We start from the raw sequence: 27289 nt of genomic DNA, 5'->3' as shown, positions 1-27289 counted from the left end.
TTCAATTTGAAATAGCATGATATATATGTTCTTTTCTGATTTTTCTATGAAATTTGAAAATTAAAAATGATTTTATATCTTGACTATGTTATACTTACATCTTTCCCTACCTTCACGGTGCCTTAAGTTGTCGACATGTTATAATTATGAAAAATCTAGAATATAATCTATTTATAATTATTTGTTGCTATTTTCTCTTTCAATTTATGCTACAATGTTAGTATTTTTCAAGTGGTTTAATAGCTTCTTCTTTGATTCATGTTGCTAACATGATTGTTCTTTCCTATTTTTCAAGTGGTTTTTTTGTTTTCACACATAATAGTCAAATATATACACGTTAGTGCAATAACAAAATAAAAGAGCGGACAGACGGCCACTCTGTGGCCGTCTGCACGCTAGTGATCAATAATAACAAAGAATGAACAATAATGTTGTTATGATGGAGACCAACGATGATTGATGCATTGAATAATTTTGAGCCAAACACCCCGCATTGGGGAGATGGAAGTTATGAGTGGTCAAACTCTAAAAATAAAAAAAAATCGATGTCACCACAAGCGTGTCGACTTTAATAGGGCGTCAAGAGTTTTTTATAAAGTCATAAATGGTCATACAATCCCATAAAGAACTATTAACTTTCTCCACTTTATAAAGTCATTTATTTTTCGATCCCCCGCAACTGCGATCGGAAGGGGACTGAAACACTTGATGTCAGCACTGACCACCGAACCAGATTCAACTGGTGGTGAAAAAAAATCATCTATTTATTAGAATTTGAATTCTCTAAATTTGTTTTCCCTAAATTCATCTACATTCAACTAAAAATAAACTAAGAGAGAGAAAATATTATATATTTAGGTGCATTTATGTATGTTGTAAAGACCAAAATACCCTGGAGTTTTCCCTAAATGTAGAAAATTTAGGAAACTAGTATGATTTTAGCGAATCCAAATTCTATTTATTACTACATTGGCATAATGTGAAGTACTCATTACATACTTAAGCGCACAAATCAAAAGAGTTGACCTTTGATTTAACTCGTGAAGAATGAGATACACAACGAAGAACACGTCATTTTGGAAAAATAACGAACGCATAGATGTACCGAGTCGTCAATCACCCATAACTTTTGCTCCTTTATCAAAGGACTAAAACTCAACACATTCCGTTAATGGAGAACTCTAGAGTTTGTCAAAGAGTGTTGAAGTAAACATAAAATTTATTTTTTTTAAATTTTAATTTAATGATTAGACAAACACAAGTCCCGCAGAAACATGCAAAATTCAACGAGCAATGCAAATTCAACATCAATAGAGAAAGACACGTGAAAAACAAGCTTCACATATATGACGAGCCACAATGTGTCTCTCGTGCAAACATGGCTAGTGGAGAAAAGTCATCATTCGACTTGCTCATAGATGACTAGTCTCAATGAGACTTACTTCGTCATTTGACATAATTTACTTGATTTCATATGTTAAATCTACTATTTGGGCGTAATCTTCAACCTATCAATATTGGGCTTAAGCTACCATACTATATGGTTGTATAAAATAAATAAATGTTTTACATAAATGCTTTTATATAAGTTGTTAAACAATGTTCAAACTATTTTTCATTTTTTATTTTTGTATCTTAATCATCTCCGAGTTGTTTAACAAATTGTGTCTATCTTTCTATTTAAACAAAATTACTAAAGAAGTAGATTGAAAAATGTGCAGTCACTTTTCATGGAGTTTCCCAAGCAATTTTGTCTTTGTTTCATCATTCGAGCACCATGCTAAAATGATAACTCAAATTATTCTTCCTCTTTCTCATTTTAAATAAAACCATAACTCTCTTATTGCTTTGACTTTGTGTTCATCAGTTTTGTATTTGAACAATTCGACTATGATTTTCTTTATTAAAAAGTAAGAAAGTGTTGTCTTTTATTTTCCTGTATAAGACCCCTTGCATTTAATTTTTTAGCAGCTATGAATTTTTCTTTTTCTCATTTTAAATAAAACCACAACTCTCTTATTGCTTTGATTTTGTGTTCATCAATTTCGTATTTGAACAATTCAACCGTGATTTCTTTGATTAAAAGGTAAGAAAGTGTTGTCTTTTATTTTTCTGTATAAGACATTTGTACGTTCTCTTATGATTGTGATCAACTTTGTTTTTTTGTTGCTGAATGTGAGCTTTGTTAGCCTCATAGCGAGTTACAAGCCGCACTGTTTGAAGCGGAGCATTTGGGCATTACAAATATCATATATGGAGATCAAGATATGCAGATTTAACGTAATCACGCTATTTCTTTTGATACAATTTAGTATAATGAAATTGTTAATGGTATAATAACATTTTATTTATTTAAACTCATAGGCTGCATTTTATTGGCGGGTTATGATATCATCCCATTAGAGAGCACATGCATAGATATTTGAGAAACATGGGACCAATTGTTGTAGGATTCCATTGGATTAGCGAAATGGATGCGATCTGAGTAAGTATTTATTTGACTTAAATATAATTTTGGTCCCATATTTTTAAAAAAATGAAGTTTTGTTCCCCTATTTTAAAAATCAAATTTTTGGTCGATTTCAATTTTTTTTAGTTTTGGTCCCCCTCCATTTTAAGTTCAATTTTACACATGTGTCAAAATTAATTTTGACTTGCATTGCACATAACTTCATTTTGCATGAATATTATTATATCATTCCCTTAGTTTTTATTAACAAACTCACCGTAATATAAGACATTTTTTTTACATAAGTTCGCATAATAGACATAGACAAACGCGAAACATGTCTGTCTGGCCGCTAGTTTTTAATAATTAAAAATAATGACTTTTATCTTTTTATGTTAGACATTGTTATGCTTTTTTTGCGCTTGTTTGATCGTAGAACACATGTTAAAAAAATTATATTGGTATCGTATAGTCTTGTCGCTGCAAGACATATCTCGAACTCGTCATCTCTCTCACATTCGTGATCTCTGGAACCTAGCCTAGACACAACGCCGCTATGAAAAAGGGAAACGGGGAGGTAACTGCGTTTTGGGATATAGAGAATTGTTGTATACCAAAGAAGACTGATCCACAACTTTAGACAAAATCTTCAAGTCATCTTTCGTATGGGGGATTTTGGGACGGACGTGAAGTTCAAGGTGTATGGAGTAATGGATTAGAGTTGATCATTGTTCTTGGACCGACATCTTCCCATGGTTTTGTTGTATATCTCCCATCATAAAATTCTAACATCATGAATTCATCGATATTATACCCAGTCTTGTTAAATTGAAATTTCACCTTGTCCTTGATCGAAAAGGCAATCAAGTAGAGATCATTTTTTTTAATAATAAAACTGGCTGATTTGTCTTCCGTAATTACAACTTCAATCTCAAGTAAAGGGTATTTGTCTCTAGAACAGTGTGAACTTTGAAGCTCTTCAAAAACACTTTCGTCGACACACGCCATCACCCTGATCCAACTTATTATTTCTATATAGTTTTCAGCACTAGTCCCAACATCTTTGAGTTATGACATTATCGTGGGACGTGGATGAAAGGTGCATTACAAGTTCGTCGTGTAACTTTTGATTTATTTCTCATGTTTTACCGGTAAGAGATTTAATTGAGTCGTCACCCTAGAAATCACCATTTTATAATCTAATGGTATAATAACATTTTATTTATGTAAACTCATAGGCTTTGTTCAACATAAATTGAAAGGGCTAGCACATAAACAAATTTGGATGTTCAATTCACGTGAAAGATACGACAGTTGATTCATCTTCTTCATGGATGTTAGTCCTCCGCAATCGTTGTTTGCTTCAAGTAATCATACTCTTTGCGGGGTTCAAAGTTTTGCGACAAGGGTATATAAAGTATTTCAAAGAAATATATATATATATATATATATATATATATATATATATATATATATATATATATATATATATATATATATATATATATATATTAAATTAAACATTGTCGTAGTGATTACACAAATTAGAGCACTTCATTATAATAAGATATGTGATTAGAAACTTGGTACAAACGTGTTGGTACAAGGGCGGTACTCGTGAAAGTGTGTGGATAAGTGATTATTTTCAAGAACCGTAGAACATAACAAACACGAAGGGATCATCAACACAAAGAAGACTGATCCACAACTTTAGACAAAATCTTCAAGTCATCTTTGCGTATGGGGGATTTTGGGACGGACGTGAAGGTCAAGGTGTATGGAGTAATGGATTAGAGTTGATCATTGTTCTTGGACCGACATCTTCCCATGGTTTTGTTGTATATCTCCCATCATAAAATTCAAACATCGTGAATTCATCGATATTATACCCAGTGTTGTTAAATTGAAATTTCACCTTGTCCTTGATCGAAAAGGCAATCAAGTAGAGATAATTTTTTTTAATAATAAAACTGGCCGATTTGTCTTCCGTAATTACAACTTCAATATCAAGTAAAGGGTATTTGTCTCTAGAACAGTGTGAACTTTGAAGCTCTTCAAAAACACTTCCGTCGACACACGCCATCACTCTAATCCAACTTATTATTTCTATATAGTTTTCAGCACTAGTCCCAACATCTTTGAGTTATGACATTATCGTGGGACGTGGATGAAAGGTGCATTACAAGTTCGTTGTGTAACTTTTGATTTATTTCTCATGTTTTACCAGTAAGAGATTTATTTGAGTCGTCACCCTAGAAATCACCATTTTATAATCTAATGGTATAATAACATTTTATTTATTTAAACTCATAGGCTTTGTTCAACATAAATTGAAACGGCTAGCACATAAACAAATTTGGATGTTCAATTCACGTGAAAGATACGACAGTTGATTCATCTTCTTCATGGATGTTAGTCCTCCGCAATCGTTGTTTGCTTCAAGTAATCATACTCTTTGCGGGGTTCAAAGTTTTGCGACAAGGGTATATAAAGTATTTCAAAGAAATATATATATATATATATATATATATATATATATATATATATATATATATATATTAAATTAAACATTGTCGTAGTGATTACACAAATTAGAGCACTTCATTATAATAAGATATGTGATTAGAAACTTGGTACAAACGTGTTGGTACAAGGGCGGTACTCGTGAAAGTGTGTGGATAAGTGATTATTTTCAAGAACCGTAGAACATAACAAACACGAAGGGATCATCAACACAAAGAAGACTGATCCACAACTTTAGACAAAATCTTCAAGTCATCTTTGCGTATGGGGGATTTTGGGACGGACGTGAAGGTCAAGGTGTATGGAGTAATAATATAGAGTTGATCATTGTTCTTGGACCGACATCTTCTCATGGTTTTGTTGTATATCTCCCATCATAAAATTCTAACATCGTGAATTCATCGATATTATATCCAGTCTTGTTAAATTGAAATTTCACCTTGTCCTTGATCGAAAAGGCAATCAAGTAGAGATCATTTTTTTTAATAATAAAACTGGCCGACTTGTCTTCCGTAATTACAACTTCAATATCAAGTAAAGGGTATTTGTCTCTAGAACAGTGTGAACTTTGAAGCTCTTCAAAAACACTTCCGTCGACACACGACATCACTCTAATCCAACTTATTATTTCTATATAGTTTTCAGCACTAGTCCCAACATCTTTGAGTTATGACATTATCGTGGGACGTGGATGAAAGGTGCATTACAAGTTCGTTGTGTAACTTTTGATTTATTTCTCATATTTTACCGGTAAGAGATTTAATTGAGTCGTCACCCTAAAAATCACCATTTTATAATCTAATGGTATAATAACATTTTATTTATGTAAACTCATAGGCTTTGTTCAACATAAATTGAAAGGGCTAGCACATAAACAAATTTGGATGTTCAATTCACGTGAATGATACGACAGTTGATTCATATATATATATATATATATATATATATATATATATATATATATATATATATATATATATATATATATATTAAATTATACATTGTCGTAGTGATTACACAAATTAGAGCACTTCATTATAATAAGATATGTGATTAGAAACTTGGTACAAACGTGTTGGTACAAGGGCGGTACTCGTGAAAGTGTGTGGATAAGTGATTATTTTCAAGAACCGTAGAACATAACAAACACGAAGGGATCATCAACACAAAGAAGACTGATCCACAACTTTAGACAAAATCTTCAAGTCATCTTTGCGTATGGGGGATTTTGGGACGGACGTGAAGGTCAAGGTGTATGGAGTAATGGATTAGAGTTGATCATTGTTCTTGGACCGACATCTTCTCATGGTTTTGTTGTATATCTCCCATCATAAAATTCTAACATCGTGAATTCATCGATATTATATCCAGTCTTGTTAAATTGAAATTTCACCTTGTCCTTGATCGAAAAGGCAATCAAGTAGAGATCATTTTTTTTAATAATAAAACTGGCCGATTTGTCTTCCGTAATTACAACTTCAATATCAAGTAAAGGGTATTTGTCTCTAGAACAGTGTGAACTTTGAAGCTCTTCAAAAACACTTCCGTCGACACACGACATCACTCTAATCCAACTTATTATTTCTATATAGTTTTCAGCACTAGTCCCAACATCTTTGAGTTATGACATTATCGTGGGACGTGGATGAAAGGTGCATTACAAGTTCGTTGTGTAACTTTTGATTTATTTCTCATATTTTACCGGTAAGAGATTTAATTGAGTCGTCACCCTAAAAATCACCATTTTATAATCTAATGGTATAATAACATTTTATTTATGTAAACTCATAGGCTTTGTTCAACATAAATTGAAAGGGCTAGCACATAAACAAATTTGGATGTTCAATTCACGTGAATGATACGACAGTTGATTCATCTTCTTCATGGATGTTAGTCCTCCGCAATCGTTGTTTGCTTCAAGTAATCATACTCTTTGCGGGGTTCAAAGTTTTGCGACAAGGGTATATAAAGTATTTCAAAGAAATATATATATATATATATATATATATATATATATATATATATATATATATATATATATATATTAAATTAAACATTGTCGTAGTGATTACACAAATTAGAGCACTTCATTATAATAAGATATGTGATTAGAAACTTGGTACAAACGTGTTGGTACAAGGGCGGTACTCGTGAAAGTGTGTGGATAAGTGATTATTTTCAAGAACCGTAGAACATAACAAACACGAAGGGATCATCAACACAAAGAAGACTGATCCACAACTTTAGACAAAATCTTCAAGTCATCTTTGCGAATGGGGGATTTTGGGACGGACGTGAAGGTCAAGGTGTATGGAGTAATGGATTAGAGTTGATCATTGTTCTTGGACCAACATCTTCCCATGGTTTTGTTGTATATCTCCCATCATAAAATTCTAACATCGTGAATTCATCGATATTATACCCAGTCTTGTTAAATTGAAATTTCACCTTGTCCTTGATCGAAAAGGCAATCAAGTAGAGATCATTTTTTTTAATAATAAAACTGGCCGATTTGTCTTCCGTAATTACAACTTCAATATCAAGTAAAGGGTATTTGTCTCTAGAACAGTGTGAACTTTGAAGCTCTTCAAAAACACTTCCGTCGACACACGTCATCACTCTAATCCAACTTATTATTTCTATATAGTTTTCAGCACTAGTCCCAACATCTTTGAGTTATGACATTATCGTGGGACGTGGATGAAAGGTGCATTACAAGTTCGTTGTGTAACTTTTGATTTATTTCTCATGTTTTACCGGTAAGAGATTTAATTGAGTCGTCACCCTAAAAATCACCATTTTATAATCTAATGGTATAATAACATTTTATTTATGTAAACTCATAGGCTTTGTTCAACATAAATTGAAAGGGCTAGCACATAAACAAATTTGGATGTTCAATTCACGTGAATGATACGACAGTTGATTCATCTTCTTCATGGATGTTAGTCCTCCGCAATCGTTGTTTGCTTCAAGTAATCATACTCTTTGCGGGGTTCAAAGTTTTGCGACAAGGGTATATAAAGTATTTCAAAGAAATATATATATATATATATATATATATATATATATATATATATATATATATATATATATATATTAAATTAAACATTGTCGTAGTGATTACACAAATTAGAGCACTTCATTATAATAAGATATGTGATTAGAAACTTGGTACAAACGTGTTGGTACAAGGGCGGTACTCGTGAAAGTGTGTGGATAAGTGATTATTTTCAAGAACCGTAGAACATAACAAACACGAAGGGATCATCAACACAAAGAAGACTGATCCACAACTTTAGACAAAATCTTCAAGTCATCTTTGCGTATGGGGGATTTTGGGACGGACGTGAAGGTCAAGGTGTATGGAGTAATGGATTAGAGTTGATCATTGTTCTTGGACCGACATCTTCCCATGGTTTTGTTGTATATCTCCCATCATAAAATTCTAACATCGTGAATTCATCGATATTATACCCAGTCTTGTTAAATTGAAATTTCACCTTGTCCTTGATCGAAAAGGCAATCAAGTAGAGATCATTTTTTTTAATAATAAAACTGGCCGATTTGTCTTCCGTAATTACAACTTCAATATCAAGTAAAGGGTATTTGTCTCTAGAACAGTGTGAACTTTGAAGCTCTTCAAAAACACTTCCGTCGACACACGACATCACTCTAATCCAACTTATTATTTCTATATAGTTTTCAGCACTAGTCCCGACATCTTTGAGTTATGACTTTATCGTGGGACGTGGATGAAAGGTGCATTACAAGTTCGTTGTGTAACTTTTGATTTATTTCTCATGTTTTACCGGTAAGAGATTTAATTGAGTCGTCACCCTAAAAATCACCATTTTATAATCTAATGGTATAATAACATTTTATTTATTTAAACTCATAGGCTTTGTTCAACATAAATTGAAAGGGCTAGCACATAAACAAATTTGGATGTTCAATTCACGTGAAAGATACGATAGTTGATTCATCTTCTTCATGGATGTTAGTCCTCCGCAATCGTTGTTTGCTTCAAGTAATCATACTCTTTGCGGGGTTCAAAGTTTTGCGACAAGGGTATATAAAGTATTTCAAAGAAATATATATATATATATATATATATATATATATATATATATATATATTAAATTAAACATTGTCGTAGTGATTACACAAATTAGAGCACTTCATTATAATAAGATATGTGATTAGAAACTTGGTACAAACGTGTTGGTACAAGGGCGGTACTCGTGAAAGTGTGTGGATAAGTGTTTATTTTCAAGAACCGTAGAACATAACAAACACGAAGGGATCATCAACACAAAGAAGACTGATCCACAACTTTAGACAAAATCTTCAAGTCATCTTTGCGTATGGGGGATTTTGGGACGGACGTGAAGGTCAAGGTGTATGGAGTAACGGATTAGAGTTGATCATTGTTCTTGGACCGAAATCTTCCCATGGTTTTGTTGTATATCTCCCATCATAAAATTCTAACAACGTGAATTCATCGATATTATACCCAGTCTTGTTAAATTGAAATTTCACCTTGTCCTTGATCGAAAAGGCAATCAAGTAGAGATCATTTTTTTTAATAATAAAACTGGCCGGTTTGTCTTCCGTAATTACAACTTCAATATCAAGTAAAGGGTATTTGTCTCTAGAACAGTGTAAACTTTGAAGCTCTTCAAAAACACTTCCGTCGACACACGCCATCACTCTAATCCAACTTATTATTTCTATATAGTTTTCAGCACTAGTCCCAACATCTTTGAGTTATGACATTATCGTGGGACGTGGATGAAAGGTGCATTACAAGTTCGTTGTGTAACTTTTGATTTATTTCTCATGTTTTACCGGTAAGAGATTTAATTGAGTCGTCACCCTAAAAATCACCATTTTATAATCTAATGGTATAATAACATTTTATTTATGTAAACTCATAGGCTTTGTTCAACATAAATTGAAAGGGCTAGCACATAAACAAATTTGGATGTTCAATTCACGTGAATGATACGACAGTTGATTCATCTTCTTCATGGATGTTAGTCCTCCGCAATCGTTGTTTGCTTCAAGTAATCATACTCTTTGCGGGGTTCAAAGTTTTGCGACAAGGGTATATAAAGTATTTCAAAGAAATATATATATATATATATATATATATATATATATATATATATATATATATATTAAATTAAACATTGTCGTAGTGATTACACAAATTAGAGCACTTCATTATAATAAGATATGTGATTAGAAACTTGGTACAAACGTGTTGGTACAAGGGCGGTACTCGTGAAAGTGTGTGGATAAGTGATTATTTTCAAGAACCGTAGAACATAACAAACACGAAGGGATCATCAACACAAAGAAGACTGATCCACAACTTTAGACAAAATCTTCAAGTCATCTTTGCGTATGGGGGATTTTGGGACGGACGTGAAGGTCAAGGTGTATGGAGTAATGGATTAGAGTTGATCATTGTTCTTGGACCGACATCTTCCCATGGTTTTGTTGTATATCTCCCATCATAAAATTCTAACATCGTGAATTCATCGATATTATACCCAGTCTTGTTAAATTGAAATTTCACCTTGTCCTTGATCGAAAAGGCAATCAAGTAGAGATCATTTTTTTTAATAATAAAACTGGCCGATTTGTCTTCCGTAATTACAACTTCAATATCAAGTAAAGGGTATTTGTCTCTAGAACAGTGTGAACTTTGAAGCTCTTCAAAAACACTTCCGTCGACACACGACATCACTCTAATCCAACTTATTATTTCTATATAGTTTTCAGCACTAGTCCCGACATCTTTGAGTTATGACTTTATCGTGGGACGTGGATGAAAGGTGCATTACAAGTTCGTTGTGTAACTTTTGATTTATTTCTCATGTTTTACCGGTAAGAGATTTAATTGAGTCGTCACCCTAAAAATCACCATTTTATAATCTAATGGTATAATAACATTTTATTTATTTAAACTCATAGGCTTTGTTCAACATAAATTGAAAGGGCTAGCACATAAACAAATTTGGATGTTCAATTCACGTGAAAGATACGATAGTTGATTCATCTTCTTCATGGATGTTAGTCCTCCGCAATCGTTGTTTGCTTCAAGTAATCATACTCTTTGCGGGGTTCAAAGTTTTGCGACAAGGGTATATAAAGTATTTCAAAGAAATATATATATATATATATATATATATATTAAATTAAACATTGTCGTAGTGATTACACAAATTAGAGCACTTCATTATAATAAGATATGTGATTAGAAACTTGGTACAAACGTGTTGGTACAAGGGCGGTACTCGTGAAAGTGTGTGGATAAGTGTTTATTTTCAAGAACCGTAGAACATAACAAACACGAAGGGATCATCAACACAAAGAAGACTGATCCACAACTTTAGACAAAATCTTCAAGTCATCTTTGCGAATGGGGGATTTTGGGACGGACGTGAAGGTCAAGGTGTATGGAGTAATGGATTAGAGTTGATCATTGTTCTTGGACCGACATCTTCCCATGGTTTTGTTGTATATCTCCCGTCATAAAATTCTAACATCGTGAATTCATCGATATTATACCCAGTCTTGTTAAATTGAAATTTCACCTTGTCCTTGATCGAAAAGGCAATCAAGTAGAGATCATTTTTTTTAATAATAAAACTGGCCGATTTGTCTTCCGTAATTACAACTTCAATATCAAGTAAAAGGTATTTGTCTCTAGAACAGTGTGAACTTTGAAGCTCTTCAAAAACACTTCCGTCGACACACGCCATCACTCTAATCCAACTTATTATTTCTATATAGTTTTCAGCACTAGTCCCAACATCTTTGAGTTATGACATTATCGTGGGACGTGGATGAAAGGTGCATTACAAGTTCGTTGTGTAACTTTTGATTTATTTCTCATGTTTTACCGGTAAGAGATTTAATTGAGTCGTCACCCTAAAAATCACCATTTTATAATCTAATGGTATAATAACATTTTATTTATGTAAACTCATAGGCTTTGTTCAACATAAATTGAAAGGGCTAGCACATAAACAAATTTGGATGTTCAATTCACGTGAATGATACGACAGTTGATTCATCTTCTTCATGGATGTTAGTCCTCCGCAATCGTTGTTTGCTTCAAGTAATCATACTCTTTGCGGGGTTCAAAGTTTTGCGACAAGGGTATATAAAGTATTTATATATATATATATATTAAATTAAACATTGTCGTAGTGATTACACAAATTAGAGCACTTCATTATAATAAGATATGTGATTAGAAACTTGGTACAAACGTGTTGGTACAAGGGCGGTACTCGTGAAAGTGTGTGGATAAGTGATTATTTTCAAGAACCGTAGAACATAACAAACACGAAGGGATCATCAACACAAAGAAGACTGATCCACAACTTTAGACAAAATCTTCAAGTCATCTTTGCGAATGGGGGATTTTGGGACGGACGTGAAGGTCAAGGTGTATGGAGTAATGGATTAGAGTTGATCATTGTTCTTGGACCAACATCTTCCCATGGTTTTGTTGTATATCTCCCATCATAAAATTCTAACATCGTGAATTCATCGATATTATACCCAGTCTTGTTAAATTGAAATTTCACCTTGTCCTTGATCGAAAAGGCAATCAAGTAGAGATCATTTTTTTTAATAATAAAACTGGCCGATTTGTCTTCCGTAATTACAACTTCAATATCAAGTAAAGGGTATTTGTCTCTAGAACAGTGTGAACTTTGAAGCTCTTCAAAAACACTTCCGTCGACACACGCCATCACTCTAATCCAACTTATTATTTCTATATAGTTTTCAGCACTAGTCCCAACATCTTTGAGTTATGACATTATCGTGGGACGTGGATGAAAGGTGCATTACAAGTTCGTTGTGTAACTTTTGATTTATTTCTCATGTTTTACCGGTAAGAGATTTAATTGAGTCGTCACCCTAAAAATCACCATTTTATAATCTAATGGTATAATAACATTTTATTTATGTAAACTCATAGGCTTTGTTCAACATAAATTGAAAGGGCTAGCACATAAACAAATTTGGATGTTCAATTCACGTGAATGATACGACAGTTGATTCATCTTCTTCATGGATGTTAGTCCTCCGCAATCGTTGTTTGCTTCAAGTAATCATACTCTTTGCGGGGTTCAAAGTTTTGCGACAAGGGTATATAAAGTATTTCAAAGAAATATATATATATATATATATATATATATATATATATATATATATATATATATATATATATATATATATATATATATATATATATTAAATTAAACATTGTCGTAGTGATTACACAAATTAGAGCGCTTCATTATAATAAGATATGTGATTAGAAACTTGGTACAAACGTGTTGGTACAAGGGCGGTACTCGTGAAAGTGTGTGGATAAGTGATTATTTTCAAGAACCGTAGAACATAACAAACACGAAGGGATCATCAACACAAAGAAGACTGATCCACAACTTTAGACAAAATCTTCAAGTCATCTTTGCGTATGGGGGATTTTGGGACGGACGTGAAGGTCAAGGTGTATGGAGTAATGGATTAGAGTTGATCATTGTTCTTGGACCGACATCTTCCCATGGTTTTGTTGTATATATCCCATCATAAAATTCTAACATCGTGAATTCATCGATATTATACCCAGTCTTGTTAAATTGAAATTTCACCTTGTCCTTGATCGAAAAGGCAATCAAGTAGAGATCATTTTTTTAATAATAAAACTGGCCGATTTGTCTTCCGTAATTACAACTTCAATATGTAAAGGGTATTTGTCTTTAGAACAGTGTGAACTTTGAAGCTCTTCAAAAACACTTCCGTCGACACACGCCATCACTCTAATCCAACTTATTATTTCTATATAGTTTTCAGCACTAGTCCCAACATCTTTGAGTTATGACTTTATCGTGGGACGTGGATGAAAGGTGCATTACAAGTTCGTTGTGTAACTTTTGATTTATTTCTCATGTTTTACCGGTAAGAGATTTAATTGAGTCGTCACCCTAGAAATCACCATTTTATAATCTAATGGTATAATAACATTTTATTTATTTAAACTCATAGGCTTTGTTCAACATAAATTGAAAGGGCTAGCACATAAACAAATTTGGATGTTCAATTCACGTGAAAGATACGACAGTTGATTCATCTTCTTCATGTATGTTAGTCCTCCGCAATCGTTGTTTGCTTCAAGTAATCATACTCTTTGCGGGTTCAAAGTTTTGCGACAAGGGTATATAAAGTATTTCAAAGAAATATATATATATATATATATATATATATATATATATATATATATATATATATATATTAAATTAAACATTGTCGTAGTGATTACACAAATTAGGGCACTTCATTATAATAAGATATGTGATTAGAAACTTGGTACAAACGTGTTGGTACAAGGGCGGTACTCGTGAAAGTGTGTGGATAAGTGATTATTTTCAAGAACCGTAGAACATAACAAACACGAAGGGATCATCAACACAAGGCTGACAGAAATCATAATAACCAGCAAAATTCGAGACAGATACCTAAATGGAAACGACCAAGTCAAGGCTTAATTAAAGCAAATTGCAAGGCTAACTTGCCGTTGATGGATATTGAGGATTCGGAATTATCTTATGCAATGACGATGATGACGACCTCAACTACTTTTGTTTGAATTATTTATTTATTTATGAGATACTAATGAAAAGACAATCATGTCCCTCTTTGCACCACATAAGGTCACGTAGCCCATTGATATTCTTACATTTTCAATTTTTTTGTTATATGATATATATATATATATATATATATATATATATATATATATATATATATATATATATATATATATATATATATATAAAAGAAAAGAAAATACTGTGGAATCTCAATTGTCCTTATTGAAAAATTGACACATAAAAATTTTATCTAGATTGTTTAACAATGTTCAAACTATTTTTTTTTGTATGTTAATCATCTTCAAGTCGTTTAACCTTTTATAATACGATTTGAAGATATTAAACAATCTATTACATACATTTATATGTATCATGTCAGATAAAATTTTTAATTTCAAATTAATTTCTTTAATTTTATTTTTGAATTAATAATTAGTTGAAGAAAAAATAGTGAAATTGAGGGGTGCAAACAACAATCCGAAACAACGAAAGAAGTATCGTTTAGCAGTTGAAGGCTTGGGGGTTATATGGTAAAAGAATAGGAGAGAGAAAGATATTTGTTCGTTTTCCGTAAAACCCAAAACCCTACTTCTCCTTCTTACTGTGATTTGTATTATCCTTCTTCTTACAGTGTCTCACCTCCCATTTTCCAACTGATTCTAATTCTACCGAAACCTTCATTCAATGGTAGATTTTTCACAAATCTAAAGCAATACAAGACGAAGTAACTACTTGTATTTTGCTAAACACATGATATGTCCTAAAAAGGTTTTATAGCAAGCGAATATGATATTATAATATGAATCATTAAAACTGAGATTAATGTTGATGCACTGAGAATCAGTTTTAATGGTTTTTCTTTTCTAAAAATGATCTTCCAGCATATTACTACAGAGAAAGGAATCTGTACGCGCAAAGGAATAGACGAATAATTGGTTGCTAAATTCTTAACATATTTTTAACATTGCATGATTTATGCTGAAACACAGACACCAAGCATGACTTCGTTAATAGTGTGATTAACACCACAACCACGTTACTAGTACTCCCTAAGTGCTATTTTTGATATAGAATAAGTACAAAATGTTCAGTGCACAGAAACATGCCAACCTGTAGGTTAAATAATTGAAATCCACTTTTTTATTCAGTTTACATAATTATACTATTGAAATACACTTCAATCAATTTCCCAAACTCATCCTTACAGAAGAAAATTCCATAAGATACAACAACTGAACATCAACCCAGTGTAGTACTGTCATCTGGGTTTAGAGCAAAAACTCCAGTATCGAAAAACCAGAATGATTAAAGATTTCAAATTGAAATAAAAATAAAATATAGCTATCATCACCCCCATCCCAAACGCGTAAGATCTCGTCATTAGTATCTGTGAAGAAAGTTTTGACTCATCCAATCTAATTATATACTGCCTATTCCCGGTCATGATCTTGAAAGGGATACTCTCAGTAACTCGTGCAATTTGACAGTATGCAAATGAATTTGAACAGAAACAAGCCCCTCCATTTTCACAACAAAGTCAGAAAGGGTGGCGGAACTAGCTGTATTAAGTTAAAGCAGAGACTAATTCATATCCATCTGCCTCAATTGCATCTACCATAGATAGGTCGCCTGTCCTTGCAATTTTGCCGTTGTCCTGATATTTTAGAAGAAAAAGAAAGGTCCATTCATGTCATTTCACAGTATAGACATTGCATTCAATTTTTCATACACTATCTATAACGGGGATTGGGATTCTCTTTCGTATCATTTCAACATGATAAAATCATGTGAATGCATCTCAACCATGTACTTTTTTTTAAAACAAATCAATGGTATAGAATTAAAATTTTAAGTTAGTGGCCAATTATCTATCTCAAATCATGCTATGGTTGCGTTTAGAAAAATACATGTTGAGATGTATTCACATAATGTGGTCATGTTAAAGTAACATGTGAGAGGATCCTAATAAATGACCGTATAGTATGTTTATATCCAGATACAATGATATATGTTTATTTCCAAAGCACAAAGATATGTGTTTATTTCCAAATCCACCTTTATTCTTCAAATTAAAATAAAACTAGCACAGAATCTATGGGTCCCAATTCATGAAAGTTGCCAACTCAGCATCCAAACTTAATACTAATTGTATTCAGTTGCCGGTTCAACTACTTTCTTTAGGAAATCTACTTGTTCAGATTCTTCCTTCAATTTAATATTTAAGATTCAGTCTGCTCACATCTACTTGTTCTATAGACCTTTTTTTTCCCAACTTGTAAACTCAAAAACAATTCATATATTTAATGACATTCTTTTAACTACCAAAATCTCCCAACCAATTTTTCTTCATATTATCCCAGTAACCAGTTGAAAGAGGTGGAGGAGATTGAAAATTGGAGAAAGAATGTGATAAGACTAGCATTCTAACTTCATTTATCAAAACTCATATGCCAAACAATTATTATATGTGAAATTCCTTTTAGGATTTCATTACAAGGACTTATAATCTATTAGGTGGGGTAATCAGCATTTACTGGTTGAAGCCATAAAGGCCAGCCATATACTAGGGTCAGAGATAGACCATTTACCTAAAAATCTCTCTAAATAGTGTGGCCTATAGTTTTCTATAATCTCCCTCTACCTGTAACTATTAGACTATCATTCATCTCCTTAGTTTTGCTTCGACAAGTCTTCTCATCCATGCCCAAACCACCTAAACTATGGGATTCTATTATCTTCTCAACTACAATATAGGAGTTATCCAATTTTCTAATATGCCCAAAGCATTTATCATTTTCATCCAATGTACTTGAATCCTATGGTTGACATCTCTTGTTATCTCCACATCACTCGGTATAACAGATCTTTAGATACTTAAAAATTGTTGGTTACAACTACAAATATCAAAAGAAAATATTAAGCTTCCTGGAATAAGAACCATCCTAGAAATTGCAGGTATATGTCTCTAATAGTTATCCAACAAACTATAGAAGCTTCTTCGAAAAATATTACTTTTCAAATTAGTTATAAATATCCGCTCAAACCTTTGCTAAAACTGAGCACATTCACACAAATGTGAAGCAGTGTGTCAACTCCTAAAAACTAAGCACCTAAACCTCGCTGTCCTCAAAACTTAATGAGAGGAAAACTATCCGGATAAAGTATAAACTGAATAACATTAAAGATCAGTTGCAAGTTTGTAACTTACCATAACATGGACATGGGAAGGTTTCAAAAGATCAAGAATTCGCCGATAGTGAGTAATCATCAACAGAGAATTCTCCGGGGTAAGAATTTTATTAACTGCACTTGCCACATCCCTGAGTGCATCAACATCCAATCCTGAATCAATTTCATCCAAAATAGCCAAATCTGCCCCCAAAACGGCAAGTTGCAAGATTTCATTGCGTTTTCGTTCACCTCCACTAAACCCTTCATTGACATTCCTATTGAGAAAGTCAGGCTTCATGTTAACAAGTTGTAGTTTCTCCATTAAATAAGAAAAACCCTGCAAAACAGAAACAGAAATTCGCAAAGTTATAAACCACAAATAAATAAGGGCTACAGTCAGGGTTTTGAAAAAAGTCCCCAACTGCAATTCAGTCTCAAAATCAAGGTTTATGATGCAATCCCGACTACAATTAAGGTTGCATCAACTACATTTACACCCTGTTTGGATAAACAACTTAATTAAGCGCTTATGTATAAGCTATTTCTACAACAAAATATAAAATAAAGTCAAATTCTTTTCATATAAGCTAGCTTGGAGAGCTTATAGAAACAAGCTGAAACCAACTTATGGATATGTCATAAGCAGTTTTCATAAGGTCTCCAAAACAATCTCACAGGTGCTTATGTCACTAAATAAGCTCAAATAAGTCAATCTAAATAAGTCCTTAATAGCAAATTCTCCACAATATCAATGATTATGAGGCAAATAGAACCATAATTTAAAACCTATCTGCAACTGCAGCTACTATCAAGATTTTTTATATTTAAGCAATTACAATTAAGGTTATATAAACAAAATTTAACTGCAATTATCCACAATATTAATTGAGAAGAAAATGAATAATGAACCTCAAGGGGTCCAAGTTCAGGAAGACCAAGTTTTTTTCTTCGAGCATTATAAGCCATAAGAAGAAATTGATCATTTGAAACACCAGGGATAGCAACAGGTGATTGAAAACTCATGAAAAGACCTTCAAGAGCTCTTTCTTCAGGTTCCAATTCAAGCAAATTTTCCCCTTTGAAAACAACACTACCACCTGTAACTTCATAATCTGGATGACCAACCAGAACTTTTGCGAAAGTGCTTTTTCCAGAACCGTTTTTACCCATGATAGCGTGAATTTCTCCTCTGTTAATTGTGAGATTAACGCCTCTGAGAATTTCGACATTTGATTCTACGATTTTTGCTCGAAGATCGTTGACTTGGAGGAGGGGAATCTCGCTTTTCGCCGCCGCCGCCGCAACGCAGGCGAATTTCCGGTGAGTGTGTGGTTTGGTGGTCGGAGAAGAAAGGAATGGAAGTTGAAGGGATAGTGATGCGGCCATCATCACTAACTACTACGCTGTTGTGTTGTGTGCTAAAGAGATAGTGTCACTCTTTTTTCTTCTCCCTTCATCATTTACATCATTTTATCTACCAATTTATTTTAGTTTAATATTTTTTGAGGTAATCAGTTTAATATATTTGTATAAATTATATTTTACACTAATGTTTTTCTTAATTAATATATGAAATGACAAGTTATTGAAAATTCAGCACATTGCACACACAAAGTGGATTCACTAGGGTTCGAATCTCGATCATAGCGTCAGATCTAACAATTTTAATATTTTTGTCAATTAAACTATGATTTATAGAGATATATTTATCAAAAAGATATTCGATGTATTGTAAAATTTGTTTACATATTTGTAGGGAAAAAAAAACAAATAAAATGGGTTTACATTATTAGTGTATTATTAAATAATATATTAAGCGTAATAATGTACCTTGGTCTCATAATATTTCTCTTTTTAGAATTATTTGTTGGTTAATTTTGAAGATCATGAATTATAGACTCTATTGGGTAAAAAATAGCGGATAGCTGATAAGTCAGTTTATAGTGGACGAGCTTATAACAGATAGTTTATAAGCTAGTTTTTATCCTATAGTGAATAAACTAACTAATTGAATTTATAGTGTTTAATAAAATTAATGGTTGAACTAGCTTATAAGTATAAAATGACGTTTTCTTCAAAAAAAAGTATGAGATGACACTAAAAAATGTTTAATTAATATTTAATTATTTGCAAATAAGATAATAGAGTAATATTAAAAGAAAAAATGATAAGGTATAAGCTATAAACTACTGAAAATATATTGTTTGAAAAATAAACTATAAATTCTTTTTAAAAATTTGTTATCAAATAGAGCTATAATGTTTTTTCAATTGAAAAGTGGAGAGTCCAATTTCTCTATTTTATAAAGAATAGAGACTCTAGAAATCTTCAATAGTTCATGAGATTGTGAGTGCTGTAGTTCTTCTAGGTTCATGTCAGGTCGCAGACAATTTGGAATGAATGGATCAAACCAACCTGACACCTAAAAGTCAGTTTTCATAACTAGCAGCACCAGCAGGTCACTTTTGTTGCTACTAGAAACTTCACAAAATTCACAATCACTTTCTTCCATGGAATCATAAATACTCCTATTTGAGTATACAATAATTTTAGATAAGAATTGTCCACCCGCCATCTATGATTTTTTTGGTATTCATTAACCAACTTGTACTCTTGTAGACAAATGCTAATATGACTTCTAAGAACGCATGATAATTAATTTAATATAATTATTTTTTAAAAAGAATTCTGCAATGAATTTCTAAAAAATCAAATTATTGTATTTTTATTAAAAATTAAATTTTTACTTTTTAACATATGTTCTTAAGACACAAGTTAATAAGATCTAAACGTAATCTAATTAGTATACAATGTTTTGTTTACTAAAAAATCTATTTTCATAGTAGACTAGAATACATCAAAAACAACAAAAATTCAACCTTGTTATTATTGTAAGTAATATGAATTCATAAATAAACTTATGATCCAATTTAATAAGAGTAAAATACTCATAACGGAGACAAAAATATCCATTCATGCAAATTTGTAACAATGATGTCAAAGTCATTGATTTAATATGTAAAAATTGAAACTAATCTTTTAATTTAAACCAAACAAACACCATGACATTGACTAGACATAAAAATCAAATAACATCGCTGTTAAAAAAAATAAAATCAAATAACATTCCACAAAGAAAATGAGGAAAACGTCACACTTAAACAATGACATAATGAAAAAATCACCACTTTAATCTTAAATATAAGCACAAAATTTATTAAAAAACTTTTTTAAATCGATAGAAAAAGTATGCATTTGATCAAAATTTTAAACTAAATATATCAAATTTTTTGACAAACTTATATTTATATTTAAATGTCGACATGTAATGAAAGTATTATTTACAGCCTCAAAATGCATAGTTGCATATCATCCATTCAATACTTTGATAATATAAAATGAAATAAATGCATCGCATCGTTGCATGATAAACACATTCTAATATACATCTTATTTTTAATCAAAAAAAATATACATCTATTTGGATTGAATATACTACCGATGCACAATTAAAGTGAATAATTTTGATAAGTATAAAAATTAACTAATAAACATTATTTATAAACTTACCAGAATTATAAACTAAAACAATATACTACATATCTAAATAATATGTGTATCGAACAAGTTATTATTATTTTGGTAGTTTGTTTTAAGGGTGATCGTATCCGAACCAATTCAAAAGTAAAACATGCAATCCGAACCAATCCAAATCGAAATCGCAAAAAAACCTCATTTATTTTTAACCGCACGGATCATTTTTCTTTTAAATCGCATGGTTTGGTTTGCGGTTTTCATTTCACAAAACCGAACCAAACCACAATACTTAACTTAACTTTATCAACTATCAGCAATCAACCCAAATTGAATCCATAAAACAACAGGTTGTCAAAACATATCATTTCACGCAATCTAAAACTATATTGTTGGTATTACAAATAAGTTACTACGTATATGTAATTTATGTATATGCATATTGTATTATGTAAACAATAAAATAAATTAAAATTTTCTATGTTTATTTTGCAACAAGTTGAAAATATTGTCATATTTTTTATATCGTGATAAACCGCACAAATCGAACCAATCATAATCACATTGATTTGATTTGATGACTTTTTAAAAATCAACCGGACCAAACCAAAACGCATACATTTTCATCTTGCTGGTTAGGATAACTTTTATGTTCAAAACCGAACCAAATCGTAACGCGAGTAGAAGACGTCGACGTCTATTGGAAGCAAGAGAACACAAAAGCATATGGTTGCCACGTTAAACAAATGGATGGCTCATTTCGTTTCGTCTCTCACAACAAATAACCATCAACTACAAGTCACCAAAAATAAGATATTTCATTATTAAATTAATTAATATAATAATAACACAAAATCAGATATTTTACTTTCACAATTAAGACATTTTATTCTTGACGAAAAACGATTAAGACCTGTTCATTTAAGTTAATCTAGTTGATTAATTAATCATAAATTAAAAACAACGTACCACTTGTGAATATTAATACCTTTCTTTATATATATTCATTCATACTCAGAAAAGCTTCTTTGCAAAAAACTACGAGAGGTTCTTTTCTGCGTTAGAATCAATCAATCAATCAATCAAAATCCCAAACCGAACAAAAAAGAAAAAGAGAGAAACAAGAAACACAAAAAGAGGAGACACAGACACAAACACAAACCGTAACAACAAAGGTTCGTTTTCTTTTTTCATTTTCAATTTAATTGCATCTCATCATTATTCAATTTTCGATTTTTTTTTTTCATTTCTTTTCTACTTGCGTTGCTTACTCGCCAATTCACGTTCACGATCTCACCTAGGTTTTCACTTTCACACTTTTTTGTTTTGTTTTTGAATCTGCATACTTAATTCATTCATCACATGAATAATTCGTTCTAATTTGCATTAATCACTTTTGTATTATGATTTCTTAGCTAGATCCGGAATTTGAGGACACCCCAATTATTCAAGTTTTGTTTTTTTTTAATCTGAATTTTACATGCAAATGTAAATTTTCAATTTTTAATTTAAATTTCCTTCATGTGTTGTGGATATTCAATTTCATGGTTTGAATTGAGGTTCAGAATAATGGGATTTATTTATTTAATTATGTGTGTATATGTATGTATGTATGATTTTGGTGGAATGAGATTGATTTTGATTCCTTTTTTCCATGATGGTTTTGTTTTTCAGGTCTGTGGCTCCTCTTGTTATAATAGGTAGTTAGTTTTCGGGACCGAAAATTTAGAAGGAAAAGATGGATTATGAAAGTAATAGTTGGATTTGGGAAGGGGTGTATTACTATCCACATTTGTTTGGTGGTTTAATGGTTACAGCAGCTTTGTTGGGTTTGTCAACAAGTTACTTTGGTGTTATTGGGGTTCCTTCTTTGCCGTTGCCGTGTTCTTGGTATAATTTGGGGATTTTTCACAAAAAGAAGAATGTTGGGAAGAGGCGTGTTCGTGTTTATATGGATGGTTGTTTTGATCTGATGCATTATGGTCATGCTAATGCACTTAGACAAGCTAAAGCTTTAGGTGATGAATTGGTTGTTGGACTTGTGGGTGATGAGGAGATCGTTGCTAATAAAGGGCCTCCTGTTTTGTCCATGGATGAGAGGTAGAAATATTTGTGTTTTTTAAAAAATAACTAAATTCTCTTTTAGATGAAAGTGCGAATCCGCTACTCTGTTCGTCGTTTTATTATGTCAATGAAGGAAACTTGGGTTTGCTACTTTGCTCGAATGACTAATGTGCCAGCGTGGCTTGTAAAATAGTTAAAATGCTATATAGGTTATAGAAAAATCATGTAATGAACTCCAGAAATTTGATGCCATGTAGACTTTGTTATTTAATGCTAAAGCTAACTTATTATGATTCTGTCTTCTCCTGTATTAGTGATTTTGAAAACTAAATCTTGGAAGCTAACTTATAGTTTTAAAATGTATTTGTCTTCCAGGCTGGCCCTTGTCAGCGGATTGAAGTGGGTGGATGAGGTCATAACTGATGCTCCTTATGCAATTACTGAGAAATTCTTGAACCGTCTCTTTCATGAATACAACATCGACTATGTCATACACGGTGATGATCCTTGCCTGCTTCCTGATGGAACAGATGCTTATGCTGCGGCAAAGAAAGCTGGCCGTTACAAGCAAATTAAACGTACTGAAGGAGTTTCCAGTACAGATATCGTAGGTACTGAGTTCAATATTTATATTAGAAAGAAATCCAAGAGTTATGTGAATTGTGGCCACATACTTTTGTTGATAGATTTTTTTTTGTGGGGTGGGTGGGGTGCGGGTCCAAGCATTTTGCTAGGAAAAAAGTTGTCCTGCATGAAAAATCTTATATAATGACTGCATGTGCAATTAGTCTTCCTAAGATGAAAAATATAAACGGACTTCTCTAATTTGTGGTGCGGGGCTTCATAATCAATACCTTTCTGATGCTCCTCAACTATTTTCAATGATCATATGCATTTGATCTAACTATGTTTCAATACAGGAAGAATTATGTCTTCTTTAAACGATAAAAAAAATTGTGAAGACCGCAATGGTACTGATGTAAAACCCCAAGAAGAATGCCAGTCAAAGGTTTCTCACATATCCCAATTCCTACCAACTTCCCGACGTATTGTGCAATTTTCAAATGGCAAGGTATTTGGTTGCTTCTGTACTCTGCTCTTTCAAAGATATATTATCTATTTGGTTCATAATTCTACAAACCAATTTGTGTGTCAATAGGTGAACTTTTAGTTTAATATATTTCTGCAGTTTCATTAGGGCAATGCTAAATCATATCCATTTTAATATGGACTTGGTGCAACAAACGCTTATTTGAAATTTATGTTGCATTTGTTTTTTCCATTATAGTTTGCCAAACTTCTTGTTTAATAATCCATTGCTTATCTTATTTTAGGGTCCTGGACCAAATGCTCGTATTGTATACATTGATGGAGCATTTGATCTCTTCCATGCAGGGCATGTTCAGGTAAAGATAGGTTTCGTGTAGAGTGTGATTTATTTTATTCTCAATCAAATGCTTAAGTTTGTGAATCATCATGATCCACAGATAGGAACCATTTGATCCAGTTATTCTGATATTGACTGTCATTGATTCATTATTCTGTGTTCTATCAGACGCTTAAGAAGGCTAGGGAACTTGGAGATTTTCTTTTAGTTGGTATTCACTCTGATGAGACAGTGAGGTATACAGATTTTTATCATGTTGACTTTATGTATATTATTCTTGTATTCATGTCATCCATTGATGAGAAACTAACAAATTTCCTGCAGTGAAAGTCGAGGAAATCACTATCCAATTATGCATCTACATGAGCGAAGCCTTAGTGTACTAGCTTGCCGTTATGTTGATGAAGTCATTATTGGTGCACCTTGGGAAATTACAAAAGATATGGTATGTCCCCGATTCTACATTATCTGTATCTCATTCAAGCTACTTGAAGATTAGTGCATTGATTCGTACTACTACTCACTCTTTTTTTTTGGTAACAATTTTTCTGGTGTACTGTGAAGGATTTAATTCTTTTATGCGTGATGTCTCATAAAGAGAAATATTAGCACACCGCACCTTAATGTCCAGCTCTGGTCTGGGTTATATTGTGGAACCAGCATGATATATTGTGTTCAAAATAGAGTGTCCATGAATGTGCTGATAGCTTTTCTCGTTTCATGAAAAATCACCCCGTATTCTTGTTTTTACGTTGGTTGAATTGCAACTTCTTGTGCACATACATTGCATGCACTTGTGAGAAGGAATCTGAAACATTCTTGAACATAGTCTGAATCCATTTGATATTTTCAATTTTCATCTTCATGAAGTTTTTTTTTTGATCAAACAGATCACAACTTTCAATATCTCACTAGTTGTTCACGGCACTGTTGCTGAGAAGTCATTACCCGTAAGTTTACCCATTTTTTTCTCATGTGGAATACAATACAATATCACTTCCTTTTTCGACTGGCCTATTACTGAACAAGTTGTATTGTACAGAGTGAAAAAGATCCATATGAAGTTCCAAAGAGCATCGGCATATTCCGCTTGCTTGAAAGCCCAAAAGATATTACTACTACATCAGTAGCCCAAAGGATAATGGCCAATCATGATGCTTATGTGGTAATTTCTTTCCCCCTCCCTTATAGCTTTCTTTCTGATTATTCAACCAACCTTTGGAGTTTGAATTAATATAAATGGTTAATTGATGCTTCTTAAAGCTCAAGGTGTTATCAGTTCATATATCTAGTTATTTGAAAGTTTACACTATTGGAGCTTTTCTGTCAAAATTCTGATAGATAGTTCAGTTTAAGTTATGACATGGTTTTCTGATTTCTTTTATCATCTATTATGCAGAAACGGAATGCTAAGAAAGCGAAGAGTGAGAAGAGATACTATGAAGAAAGAAAATATGTTTCTGGAGACTAGCTTGTATAGACTTTAGTTTGTTATTGCTCTACAAACTTAACCCTGTGATGGAGATGCTTGATAATAGCAAGAAATCTATATACATTTGTTGTGAAGGACAATTAGTACAGAGTATTACATAGAATGAGATTATTGTAGATTACTTGGGGAATACCATTGTACTATAGTGTCCTGACATTTTTTCTTGTCATTTGAAAGGCTCCGATGTGGTTAGCCCCACAAGTTTTATGGCATTTGTATTTTTGATCTGGTTTTGCTCTATTATTTGCTGTATGTATTTTAGTATCTGTTGGAAGTTAGACGCATCACTTATGGTGGCTTTGCTTATATTTATTTCAACTTAATGGAATCATTTTTTTTTTGGAACGTGGAGAACATGTTCTATTGTTTCTCATGATTCATGAGTAAATTATAAATCCGCAGACATTGCACATGTGAACAGTGATGTTATATTTGGCCTCTACTCTAATATTTTATATTTTTATAATTTATACAGTACTCTTTTTTTGTTATATAACTTATTATACATAATGGCATAGCCAAGACTCTAGCTAGGGCCTAGGGGGTGTGCATTACTCCCTCCTACCTTAATCATAAGCAAATGTCATTTTCTAGATACATTATATATTCAATGTATCTAAAAAGTAACATTTGCTATACAATTCAATGTACTCTAAAAAGTAATATTTGTTTATGCCTTCATAAGCAAATGTCATTTTATTAAGCAAATGTCATTTTCTAGATACATTAGATATTCAGTGTATCTAAAAAATAACATTTGCTATATAATTCAATATACTCTAAAAAGTAACATTTGCAGGGAATATGTGCTTAGACTTTGGATAATTTCTTATGACGCCCTATGGGTTTCTTGCTCGCCTTCTTTTTACCCATACGCTTCTGCTACTTTCAAGTAGCAGATGTTTGAAAAACTCATAAGAAACTTCTCAGACTTTTGAGTCCATCATAATGCCTTATCACAGATCATAACCTTGAGTCCATCA

The 27289-nt window shown here is 32.3% G+C and overlaps 2 protein-coding genes across 3 annotated transcripts; one reads left to right on the top strand and one right to left on the bottom strand.

The window, feature by feature from the left end:
* Positions 1-15749: 15749 nt before the first annotated feature.
* Positions 15750-19323, bottom strand: LOC123915576 (ABC transporter I family member 6, chloroplastic). Its single transcript, XM_045966742.1, has 3 exons — positions 18739-19323; positions 17867-18166; positions 15750-16312 (listed from the first exon to the last, which is right to left on the bottom strand). Exons 1-3 carry the CDS (start codon positions 19216-19218, stop codon positions 16223-16225), a joined length of 870 nt encoding a protein of 289 aa, XP_045822698.1. The 5' UTR covers positions 19219-19323; the 3' UTR covers positions 15750-16222.
* A 2866-nt stretch (positions 19324-22189) lies between these two features.
* On the top strand, positions 22190-26518 carry LOC123915575 (ethanolamine-phosphate cytidylyltransferase-like). 2 transcript variants are annotated; one of them, XM_045966741.1, is made up of 10 exons: positions 22190-22538; positions 23038-23463; positions 23803-24038; positions 24348-24499; positions 24762-24833; positions 24983-25050; positions 25139-25259; positions 25705-25764; positions 25857-25979; positions 26214-26518. In XM_045966741.1, exons 2-10 carry the CDS (start codon positions 23102-23104, stop codon positions 26283-26285), a joined length of 1266 nt encoding a protein of 421 aa, XP_045822697.1. In that variant the 5' UTR covers positions 22190-22538; positions 23038-23101; the 3' UTR covers positions 26286-26518. The 2 variants fall into 2 exon arrangements, with proteins under 2 accessions (XP_045822697.1, XP_045822696.1); XM_045966740.1 differs by lacking the exon at positions 22190-22538 and adding an exon at positions 22578-22664.
* Positions 26519-27289: the final 771 nt, after the last annotated feature.

The sequence above is a fragment of the Trifolium pratense genome, linkage group LG3 (genome assembly GCF_020283565.1).
Source record: "Trifolium pratense cultivar HEN17-A07 linkage group LG3, ARS_RC_1.1, whole genome shotgun sequence".
NCBI classification, from domain to species: Eukaryota; Viridiplantae; Streptophyta; class Magnoliopsida; order Fabales; family Fabaceae; genus Trifolium; species Trifolium pratense.
This window is presented reverse-complemented; position numbering and strand designations above follow the sequence as displayed.

What these genes read in the sequence shown, in the direction of transcription:
- LOC123915575 (XM_045966741.1), top strand. Translation starts at nt 23,102, where the DNA reads ATGGATTATGAAAGTAATAGTTGGATTTGGGAAGGGGTGTATTACTAT. An exon ending in CACTCTGATGAGACAGTGAG is followed by an intron (nt 25,051 to 25,138) that starts GTATACAGATTT and finishes AATTTCCTGCAG; the next exon opens with TGAAAGTCGAGGAAATCACT. An exon ending in CCAATCATGATGCTTATGTG is followed by an intron (nt 25,980 to 26,213) that starts GTAATTTCTTTC and finishes TCTATTATGCAG; the next exon opens with AAACGGAATGCTAAGAAAGC.
- LOC123915576 (XM_045966742.1), bottom strand. Translation starts at nt 19,218, where the DNA reads ATGATGGCCGCATCACTATCCCTTCAACTTCCATTCCTTTCTTCTCCG. An exon ending in CTGAACTTGGACCCCTTGAG is followed by an intron (nt 18,167 to 18,738) that starts GTTCATTATTCA and finishes TCTGTTTTGCAG; the next exon opens with GGTTTTTCTTATTTAATGGA. An exon ending in CTTCCCATGTCCATGTTATG is followed by an intron (nt 16,313 to 17,866) that starts GTAAGTTACAAA and finishes CTAAAATATCAG; the next exon opens with GACAACGGCAAAATTGCAAG.